Consider the following 12,211-nt stretch of genomic DNA (forward strand, 5'->3'; position numbering starts at 1 on the left):
TTCATTAGTCATTACTGTTGTTCTCTCTCGCTATTGTCAAAAATAAAGTTCTTCCTGCGTATCCCAGAGCACACTTTCAAACACGAAGGCTAATCTCGATTCGCGCAGTTCTGCCACCGGTCTCTGCTTTCGAACTTCGAATGGCTGCCAACAATCCTTCACAGCTGCTCCCATCAGGTCCCACTCTTTGCTTTTTTCTCTCTCTTTCTTTTCCCAAGAAAATCGAAGGCCAAATTATAACTGGTTTTTTTTGGGGGTTCTGTGGTGGAAAATGTGCAGAGCTAATCGATAGGTGCATAGGGTCGAAGATTTGGGTAATAATGAAGGGAGACAAGGAGCTCGTTGGTACTCTCAGGGGCTTCGACGTCTATGTCAACATGGTCCTCGAAGACGTTACTGAATAGTATGTTCCTCACCGCATTGCTCATGTCTTGTATTAGGATTTTTAGATTTATTCTGTGGTTTATGCTAATCGGCTGGGAATTGTTTCCTTATTTGTGTACCTGGGCCATGGGACAAGGTAACAGGGGTGATAAGTAGCTTTCCAGGTTTCTATCCATTGCTCAGGAAAGTTAACAGACAAAATTCAGATATTTGGTACCATCATCTATTAAGTGCCCAGCACACAGGCTTTTATTTGAATAGGCAAATGCTCCTTTTTATTATAGAGGAATCGAAATCCTAACAGGAAAAGGAGGGAAAGGGACACCTGATTTAAAACAAATAAACAAAGGATCTCATATATCTCTGCCGGCCTTTGTGTTGAGGTGATACATTGTGATCTTGCCTAATAGAGTGGTAATGTTTATTCCAAATAGCAATTTTGAGTCTGGCCCCTGGCGAGGACACCCTCCTTTTGAGTTTTTGCAGGGTCCTAAATGGCTGTGTAAATGCAAAACCTTTCTTTAATTTTTCAGTTAGGTCCCTGTGGTTCTCTTGTTTAAATTCATTGTTGCACCCGATTTCTCCATCTTGTGATGAATATTTCTTATCCAAATATTTGGAAAATTCTCATCTAGGAAAAGAAGGAAGCAATTTTTTAGGGTATCTTTAGATCTATGGGAGAGGGTGCATGTATTATTGTTTTCCTGTACCTTGGTGTCTATATTTTCTAGGGGGTTACATGTTTCTAATTTTGAAGTACAAGGGGTAAGGAACACAGTAATGCTTTCTCTACCACAGTATATTGTATTTCTTTTTGATTGGTAACTGACTTGACTTGCTGAAAAAAAATTAGGTAACTGTGTTGTATTCCAAATCTTTGAGTTTAGCGCATCCTTCTCATGACGTCTTTCAACTTCATATACTGTTCTTTGTAAAGAGTCCAAGATGGGAATTAGTGATACTTAATTCACTGCTTTATTCACTTTCTCCAAGCCTTTTGTGGTCAGAAAAGCTAATATTACGATATTATGTTGAGATAGGAGTTCACTTGCTCTCAAATTTCCTGTTCAAGGTTATCACACAAATGCTATTGAATAAATCAAGTGTAGTTTTATTTTATTTTATTTTTATTTTATTTATTGTTGTCAGAGGCTTATTTTAAATGCATGACTAAGTGGGATTGTATGCCTGTGTGTTGCATTTTTTGAACTGATCTTTTTAGCAGTCTTTTTGCTATTCCAATTCCTGTGTTTCTTCTCAATGGACAGTGTCTTTTTAGTAATGGAAAGTCTATTTTTTGCCGACACAATTTGAAGGTATGGCAAAAGTAGAACTAGCTTTCTTACAAAGCAGAAAATAATTTGGAAAATGTAGATTATATTTATTTGTATCTTCTTCTTCTATATCACTTTGCAATTACTTTTCTGTATCTTCTACAGTTGTATGGTCTTAATAAGAACTTTAGCGAACCAATGTGTGTATAGAATCGGTGTTGACCCCCCCCCCCCCCCCCCCAAAAAAAAACCCAAAAAAAAAAAGAGATTGAGATACAAAAACTTAGTTTCATTTAGTGACAACGGCAGAGGCTTTACCAATCACTTAATGTTTTTCCATGGTATATTCCAAGATGCTTGTTTAGTATGTAATGGTGTTGCTTTGACCCGCCCTCTGTTATTCACACCTCCAGTGTGCGTCCATGCTACTTCCAACTATGCTCTGTCTACTTTTTTTTTTTTTAATCATAAAAATTCTTGATGGTAAAAGGATCTTCTCATTCTTCCTGATTATATTAGTTTTTCTGCTTTAATGTTTGTACACAGCGAGATCACTGCAGAAGGGAGGCGGATAACAAAGCTTGATCAGATTTTACTAAATGGAAACAACATTGCCATTGTAAGTGTGACACTGTTTTTTATTCCCTTTCTGGCCATAAATAAATCAAAAGTCACAGGTCTCTCATTACACTTGAGTCTTTGAATTCTATGATTTAAACTACTTTCCGCAAGTCTTAGGTTTTTAGCTGGTTTTTGCTTATCGTAACTAATGCTAAAGGTAGCCTTACCACAAAAAAAAAATAAAAAAAAAAAAAGGGATATATGTTTTAGATATCTAAATCACCGTGCTTATACTTTTGTGTGAAATGCAGCTTGTTCCCGGTGGTTCGCCCGATCCAGAATGAGAGTGCAGTTAACCTTATTTGATTCTCGATTTTTCTCCTTTTTATTGTGGTTGGGGTCAGATTACTCCTCTGTTTTAATGAAAATTCTGGCCACCAGCACGCTCTTTTTCTCTACCACATTGTTGTGTAGTAATTGTCATGGTTGTAGGATAATGGGAAGTGGGTTTTCCAAATGATCATGAAGTAGAGTTTTTTGTAGTTTGCTACTTTTAATGTATTATTTTTTTTCCCACTTCAAGTGCCATGAGCTCGACCTTTACTCCAGATATATCTTATGGCTTGTTTCAAAAATGTTACTGACCTTCTCTGCTGCTGTCAAAATCAAAGGACTAATTACCTATTATGATAAACAAATAATTTAGTACTTACATTTGGAGTTTTGAATTAGTCATTTGATGTGTAGAACATATCATTTACATAACTTAAATGATAGGATTTAATTTGTCAGATTCATATTTTAAAATTTCTTTTTCAAATCAAATTTTGTTATGTAAGCAATTTACTTGATGTGCTTTACACACCGACTTAAAAATATGATTTTTCTCAAATGTGTGCTTTCAAGAAGAATTCCTCATCACTACATGGGCAAGGGGATGTCTTTTTCTATTTTCTTGGCATTTTCAATGTCTTTTGGTGGTGTAAAGATCGAATCATTTGAGGTTGGCAGTTGGCACAGCTCCTCGAAGAATTTATTGCTCGTCCTCATCGGATTTACAATATCAAATATGCATTAAAAAATACTTCTGATACCTTTGTTTTATTCTACTAAATTGACGATGATTTTTATGAATGAAAGTGAAACCCTCTCAAGACGGTGCCTCTCTCAACCGCCAAGTATGGTGCTCGTAATTTCTTCCACCCATTGGCAAGTGTATCCACAAGTTACTAAGGTTTATTAAAAGTTACTCAAGTTCACGTATCAACAAATTTTTGTAGCTCAAAATGTGTAACACACGAAGACAAAAATGATTCAGACACTGGGAAAAAGCTCACTTCGAGGGAAGCATCTCCAGAAAGGGATGAGAGATAGAGAAGATTAAAAAAAGAAACTAAGTTTTCATTACTTTCTAGATAGTTCCTCCTTTCACTAGAGAGAGCATATAAACTAAAGACTTGCAAAAAACAGCCTCAATCTTGTACAGGCGTGACCCAAGAGATAACAACAGCCAAACAAAGCAAATTTAAAAGTGATGAAGCCCGATGAGCTTGGCCTAGGCCCAGCCCATGATCAATCTCCCTTTGACTTCCACTTCCTACCAAGTACACGGAAGTCCTTCATTCACTTCCTCAGAAAGTCTCATTCGACAAACACTTCACTTGCAAGTGGGTTAGGTTTTCTGCCCTAACCACTTCGTCGCTCACCTCCTTCCAGATTCTTTTCTCCATCGCATGCAGGGGTTGCCGCTGAGACCTGTCACATACCGCTCCCCTTAGTACACCTTGCCCGCAAGGTGTGAGAAGCCCTCCTTCAACTCCGAGTAAGTTTCCCAAGTGGCGTTCGCTGCCTTCTGGCTGTGCCAACGGGTAAGTAATTCCACCACTACCTTGTACCCTACTTTTCACATTCTTCTGATTATGATTTCCTCTGGCTCTAGGTAAATGACACCATGCTCATCAATCGGTGGTAGGATCTGGATTGTAGAAATTTTGGAGCCCAATTTCTTTTTAAGTTGAGACACATGGACTGTTGGGTGGATCCGTGAGGATGGTGGAAGATCTAGCTTGTAGGCGATGGATCAATCCATTGTAAAATTTTGAAGGGGCCATAAAATCTGGGTGCAAGCTTGAGGCTTCTATGCTGAGCAATACTGGTCTGGCGATAGGGCTATAGCCTGAAGTATACTGCTTTTCCCACTTCAAAACTTTGTTCTTTCCTTTTTAAGTTTGAGTATTTCTTCATTCGATTTTTTGCCTCTTAAATGTTGTGTTTGAGGAGCTTTGTGATTTGATCCCTATTGCATAGTGTCTGGTCGATTGAGTCAACCCTGGCTATCTTAGGGATATAGTCTAGAATCCAAGGTGGAGGGTAGCCATAAAGTGCCTTGAAGGGTGTCAATTTCATGGATAGATGTTGAGTGGAATTGTACCACCACTCAATAAGGGAAATCCATAACACCCAATCCTTCGGCCTGTCACGTGTGAAACACTTTAAATAATTCTCTACCATCTTGTTGACAGCCTCGATTTGGCTATCTGTTTGCGGGTGATAAGCCGTGCTCAAGTACATCTAAACTCCTTGTAGGGAAAAGAGTTCCTGCCAAAATTGGCTTGTAAAGGTGTTGTCCCTATCCGACACAATTGATGTTGGCAGCCCATGTAATTTAAATATGTGCTTGAGAAATAATTCAGTCGTTGTCTTGGCAGTGTAGGGGTGCTTCAGTGGGACAAAGTGACTATATTTCGTTAATCGATCTACTACAATCTAGAGGCTATTGTAGCCTTGAGAGTTTGGGAGACCATCTATAAAATTCATCGTTATGTGTGTCCATGGTTAGGAGGGGATAGGTAAGGGATGTAGTAGTCCACTGGGCAGTGAATTATCATATTTCACTCTTTGACAAATATCATAGGCCCTAATAAATTTTTTGAGATCTTTCTTCATCCCGGGCCAATAAAAATTCCTTCGCATTATGTGGATAGATTTGTCGTAACCTAAGTGGCCCCCCCACGGGCTGCTGTGTGAGAGTTCCATTAGCCTATTCTTGAAGTCTTCATTGTCAAGAATGTATAATCTACTTCTGTAAAGGAACAGACCCTCGGTTATGGTGTAGCTTGGATTCAAACTGCCCTTATTGTAGTTCTCTAGGAGTATTTGCAAGTGTGCATCTGAACCATAAGCTTGTTTCAACTCCTTGACCCACTCCACACTAGGAAACGTAATCAACATAAGTGTCCCATCTTCTATTTTCTCCATTCTGACAGAGCATCAGCAGCTCTGTTTTCAGATCCCCTCTTATATTGCACAACAAAATCATAACCGAGAAGCTTTGTAATCGACCTTTGCTGCATTGGCATTCCAATTTTTTGATCCAGCAAGTGTTTAAGGCTTTGCTGGTCAGTCCTCACCACAAAGGTACTTCCTAGCAAATAGGGTCTCCATTTCAACACTGTCGAGACAAGGGCAAAAAGTTTCTTTTCATATGTAGACATAGAAAGTGCCCTACCCTTTAGAGCTTGGCTGTAAAAAGCTATAGGTCTGCCCTGTTTCATCAAAACAGCTCCCACAGCAGTGTCGGATGCATCACACTCAACCATAAAAGGCATAGTAAAATTAGGTAGTGCCAACACCAAGGGTTGGCTCACTACTTCTTTCAACTTGTGAAATGCCACCTAAGCTTCTTCACTCCAACAAAACCCATCATTTTCAAGCATTCTTGTTAGAGGGGCTGCAATTGCTCTATAACCTCTAATAAATCTCTGGTAGTATCTGGTAGTATCCCGTTAATCCCAAAAATCTCCTTAATGCCTTTAGGGACTTTGGTAAAGGCCATTCCATCATATCTTTGAGTTTCTCAGGGTCCGCCTTCACACCTCTAGCGGAGATTAAATGACCTAGGTAGGCTATCTCCTTGCAAGCAAAATGACACTTAGATTATTTTGCAAACAACGAGTCTATCTTAGCGTCTCAAGAGTGAGCTTTAGGTGAGTAACATGCTTCATTTTAGATCTGCTATACGCAATAATATCATTAAAAAAAAGTATAAATTTTCTTAGAAATGGGCAAAATACCTCATTCATAAGGCTTTGAAAAGTGGAGAGTGCATTAATAAGTCCGAAGGGCATTACTAGGAACTCATAGTACCTTTCATGAGTTCTAAAAGCTATTTTGGGAATGTCATTAGGCCTAACACGGATTTGATGGTGACCGGACCTCAAATCCAGCCTTGAAAAGATAATGAACCCTTGCAGCTCATTCATTAATTCCTCCACCACCATGATAGGAAACTTATCCTTGATGGTCACACTATTCAGCCTCCGGTAGTCCACACACAATCACCAAGTGCCATCAGCCTTTTGAACTAGCAGTACAGGGGAAGAGTAAGGGATTTGGCTAGGTTGAATTACCCTCGTCTTTAAGAGTTCTTGGACTATTTTCTCAATTTCTCATTTCTGATAGTAAGGGTAACTGTAGAGCCTTATGGAAATGGGGTTGGTGTTTGGGGTAATGTTTGTAGCATGGTCATGAGTACGTGGGGGTGGTAACCCTTTTGGTCCAGAAAATACATCATTAAAATGGTCCAACATGGTCTGAATATTTGTTAGAATGGCCTCTTCAGCTTGTTGGTCAGTGGCAGTGTCTTTTCTAAGAGCTGCAAAATGACTCCCTTGTGTTCTATTTTGTCACTTTTGTATAATGACCTTTCTTTGATCACATGTACTGTTGTAAGGCCTTGCAACATAACCTCTTTGCCCTCATAGCAAAATTCCATGTACATGTTTTTAAAATCCCATAAGATAGAGCCAAGCTCCCTTAGCCACTTGACACCCAACACCATATCGCACCCTATCAATACTTGAATTTGTACTTTTAAAAGATAGGCAATTCCCTGAATGAATAATCTCACATCTTTGCATTTTCCCTCACTTGGGATGAGATCCCCATTAGCAACCCTTACTTTGACTCTTTTCATGTCATTTATAGGCAAGTTGGATTTCTTAATGATAGCGGGGTCTAAAACATTATGAGTGGATTCGCTGTCAATCAATAGAGTGACCCATTGGCTTCCAATTCTTCCTTTCACCCTCATTGTGTGTGGATTATGTGATCTGGTAATTGCATGCAATGATATTTCTGGGTTGGACGGGGTTAATGGTGGTTTCAAAACCTATTTGAGTGGGCTCACTTTGTTCACAAATTTCCTCCACAATGGGCTCACTGTACTCACTGTCCAACAACACTTCTTCTAGCAAATATAGTTTGGGATTTTGGCATCTATAGCCTGGGACCCACTTGGTATTACAATGATAACACAATCATTTCTCCCTCCTCTCTTTCATTTGATTTTGGGTGATTTTGTGGATGAGAAAACTTGGTTTGTATTGGTTGATCTTTGGTTGGGTCTGTTTGGTGGGTGGGTGGTGTTTTCAAAATGCCTGGGTTAGGTGAGTATAGTAGGCTGGATCTGGGGTTTTTTTTTTGTTAAGTTCACATTTTCTTCTTGAATTTTGGCTAGGCTATATGATGTGGTTAGGTTGATGAGGTTGAACATAGGCAATGTTATCTGGATTTCATCTTCTAGTCCACTCAAAAAATAACTTAACTTGTACATGTCCGACAACCCTCTCAATCTGTTAGACAAGGTTTCAAACCTTGCTTTGTAGTCCTCTACAGTACTAGTTTGCCTTAATCTAGTGAGGGCTTCCATAGGGTCTTCATATGCATTGGGCCCGAATCTAATCAACAAAGCCTTAGTGAATGTGTCCCAGTCCCTGAATTGGACTATTTCTTCCATTTCTTGAAACCAAATGAGGGCTTTACCCTCCATGTGAAAAGAGCAAGCCTTAGTCTCTGATGTGGCATTGTGTTGTGAAAATAAAAAAATTGATTAACCTTATAAATCCAACCTGCAGGATTTTCTCCATTAAAAATAGGAAAGTCTAACCTCACTATTCGCGCCTACACATCGCCACTATTTTGTTGCTGAAATTGCTGGTTTTGGTGGGGTTGCTGCTGGTATTGTTGCTACTGAAAATGTTGCTAAAAAATTTGATGTAGCTGCATTTGTTCAGTGTCTTCCCTAATTTGTTCACTGGAGGATGAGTCCCTAGGGCTAATGTGAGGCTGCCTTTTCTGCATCTCTATTGTCAACACAGCTGGGTGTTACACTATCACCTCATTCTTCCTTTTGAGGGTAGCCATTTCAGTATCCAAGTGTAAAAACTTAACATCAGAAGCTTTCTGAAGATTTGTTTAGGACAATGAGCCCATCTTGTAGTTGGTTGAGTCTTGTCCCCTTAGCCATTGTAAACAGTGCAAGTAATCGGTGGCTCTTGATACCACTTATAACACGTCAAGACAAAAATGATTCACACATAGGGAAAAAGCTCACTTCGAGGGGAGCGCCCATAGAAAGGGGATGAGAGACTAAGAAGATGAAAAAAGGAAACTAGGTTTTCATTACTTTCTAGATAGTTCCTCCCATTCACTACAGAAATGATATAAACTAAAGACTTGTAAAATATAGAAAAAAGGCCTCAGCCTTGTAAATGTGTGACCCAATAGATAACAACAGCCAAACAAAGTAAATTTAAACGTGATGGCCCATATATCCTGAGGCCCAGTTCATAATATCCATTAACATAAACTAAGCAAGTAATTTAAGAGGCCTGATAAGCTTGGCCCAGGCTCAGCCCATGATCAATCTCCCTTTGACTTCCACTTCCTACCAAGTACACGGAAGTCCTTCCTTCACTTCCTCAAAAAATCCCCTTCGACAAACACTTCACTTGCAAGTGGGTTAGGTTTTTTGTCCTAACCACTCCGCCGCTCACCTCCCTTCAGATCCTCTTCTCCACCGCATGCAGGGGTTGCCACCGAGACCTGTTACATAATGTTATAAAATAGGCTCCTGACATTTACAACTCGTGAAATATCTCAGATTCAGATCTCTAAATTCTCTATTAAAACATAAAAGCTTAAAATGGACTTTGCAATGTTTATAAATACTCAAATGAAATCTTTATAGAATATTAAAATATTCAATAAATATTGTTAGGATGTGATTCTCGTTACCTAATTTAACATTTATAGACTATAGTCATTCGGCACCATTAAATTCTCAATAAATAGTATAAAATAGTATAAAACTTACATTCATGTATCCATCTTTCTATTTTAGGTGATGTGAATCCTTATAAGACTTATTTTACATATTTAATCTTTATAAAACTTGAGAACATCAAGTAGGAGAGATATATACACACACGAGGTGGAATATACAATATTTATTAAACATTTAATATTATCTAAACAATCCATGTGAGAAGCAAGGTTCTCTCAAGTTCTTGTTCGAATATGAGGGTTTTGAGTTCTTTTCCAATTTTTAGGGGATCCCAGTTCTTATCTGAACTTGAAGATCTCAAATAAAAGAGATAGATACGTAAAGAGTAATACCATTTAATAGTGTTTGTATAAATATAAGTAACAAAGTTGAATGGCTATAAGTTACTTTATGTCTATGAGAGCCTCGACTTATAATTTAGATGTTTTTTAACATTTAGGTATGTTTGGAAACACAATTGTTTTCAAGTATTTTAAGATATTTCATTCCCAAATATCACTCAAATACAAAATATTTTTAATTTTTAATTTTTAATTTTTTCATCTGATAATTATCTAATAAGTATAAATTTTCCAAACTACCAAATAAAATACAAAAAATAATACTACTAATTTTTTTAAATTGTATTAAAAAATTATATTCAAATAAAATTTTAATATTATAATATTTTTATTTAATTTTTTCTTTCTCATTTTTCAAACCTCAAACTATTTCACTGCTATTTAAAGATATATTGAGTAATTCTTAATACCCAAACAACCGTTTATACTTTCAAGAAAAATGCTAAATGTACTTAAAACAAACTTATAAAAAATTTAGTTATTCACATATTAGTTATTGATATCATGAAATTTAGAATTCAAAATTTAAATTAAAAAAAAAGGATAAAATGAATCTATAAAATAAGTAAAATTGTAGTTACTCCACTCTCATTCCTAAAGAAAATCCAAATCAGCTAGCGAGACAAGCTTAAAAATGACTCCACAAGCCAAGTGAAGACAATGGCTTGGAATTGTAGGAGATTAGCCTGCCCCAAAGCAATAAAAAACTTAAGGGCTAATATTAGGAAATATAACCAGGATGTAGTTTTTTTGTCGAAAACCTTGGTGACGGATGATCGCACCATATCTATTATTAATAATATAGGTTTCCATCATTTTTTTTATAGTCCTGTTGTATGTAAAAAAGGGGGCCTTCTTCTTTTGTGGCAATCGGGTGTAGAACTCGAACCTATACATATTAACAGTAATGCAATTTTAGTTTTAGTTTACTCTGATCCCTCACACCAACCATGATTACTTACTTATGTATATGTACTAGCCCAGTGGAACAACAAATCTAATTTTTGGAGCCATTTAGATTCTTTATATCAAGTTTTTTGGTGCCCTGAGTTTGTATGGGAGACTTCAATGATCTCATTAATCAATCTGAAAAATATGGTGGGAGGCCTGTTTCTTATAACCCCAGAAATGACCTGATTGATATTGGTTATATGGGTCCAAAGTTCACTTAGACTAATAACAAACAGGACAAAACACTTATAAGAGAAAGATTAGACCGTGCCATTGCAAATCAAGAATGGAGACCACTTTTTTTTAGATGCAACATTACAACACTTAGCATCATTAGCATCGGACCATCATTCAATCTTATTGCATACCACGACTAATATACGCCAAGCTCCCTCTTTCAAGTTTGAAAAATTTTGGACTCGCGAGCCATTAAGCCACCAAATAATAAACAAAGCATGGAAGAAACCTCATTTGGGCAATCTATCTTGCATCCTATGCAAGAAAATCAAGTCCATCAAAGAAGCGCTCAAAATTTGGAACAAAAGTCACTTCGAGCATATCAACCACAATATTCTTCAGATTGAAAGTGAACTTGTTGAGGTACAAGGCAATCTTATGACTCCTTCAAACCAAGAAAAAGAAAGACTTTTGCAACTTAGACTGCACAAGCAACAAGCATATAAAGAAATCTTATGGAAACAAAAATCCAGACATACTTGGCTAACTTCAATGGATCTCAACACCAAATTTTATCACTTGACAACAACCATCCGAAGAAGAAGGAATGCTATTGAAACAAACTGGGACCAGGTATTTGGTCTATGGACCCTCTTGAAATAGAATCTACTTTTATTAATCATTTCAGCTCTATATATTCCTCTTCAAATCCAATTGTTCTGAAATATTTGGATAATCTCTTTGATAAACAAATCTCGAACATAGAGAATGAATCTTTAACTACCATATCAGAAGAAAAGGAAATATTTGAAGTTTGAAAACAGATTCCCAGTAACAAAGCTCTAGGGCTTGATGGAATGACGATCCTCTTTTATAAGCACTACTGGAATATTGTCAAGAAAGAAGTTATACTAGCAGTGTAGAATTTCTTTAGCAGTGGACATCTTCTAAAGCAGATTAATCATAACAACATTGCTCTTATCCCAAAGATTTCTAGTCCAAATAGTCCAAGCCAATATTGTCCCATTAGTCTTACAAATGTCAGCTATAAGATCATAACCAAAATCATGGCCAATTGTCTCAAATTTATACTCCTAAAAATTATCTCTCCACTCCAAATAGCCTTTGTCCCTAGTAGAAACATTAAGGAAAATACTATCATAGCTCATGAGCTATTTTATCATCTCAAAAGGAAAATAGGGAAAAAAGGTTTGATGGCAATTAAATTAGACATGGAAAAAGCTTTCGATCAGGTGGAATGGACATTTCTCTTCAGAGTGATGAAGAATCTGGGTTTCAATAAAAAATGGATAAATTTGATAAATGAGTGCATAACTACAATGTCGTTTTCCATCCTCATCAATGACTCTCCAAGAGGTTTCTTCAAATCTCAGAGA

At 37.2% G+C, this 12,211-nt stretch overlaps 1 protein-coding gene across 1 annotated transcript; it reads left to right on the plus strand.

Annotated features, from left to right (window-relative positions):
* Window positions 1-2,761, plus strand: LOC121253020 (sm-like protein LSM5). The gene is made up of 4 exons (XM_041152910.1): window positions 1-177; window positions 280-403; window positions 2,205-2,277; window positions 2,531-2,761. The coding sequence occupies exons 1-4, from the start codon at window positions 141-143 to the stop codon at window positions 2,561-2,563; spliced, it is 267 nt and encodes an 88-aa protein (XP_041008844.1). The 5' UTR covers window positions 1-140; the 3' UTR covers window positions 2,564-2,761.
* The last annotated feature ends 9,450 nt before the right edge of the window (window positions 2,762-12,211 follow it).

Source organism: Juglans microcarpa x Juglans regia, chromosome 2S, assembly GCF_004785595.1.
Source record: "Juglans microcarpa x Juglans regia isolate MS1-56 chromosome 2S, Jm3101_v1.0, whole genome shotgun sequence".
NCBI classification, from domain to species: Eukaryota; Viridiplantae; Streptophyta; class Magnoliopsida; order Fagales; family Juglandaceae; genus Juglans; species Juglans microcarpa x Juglans regia.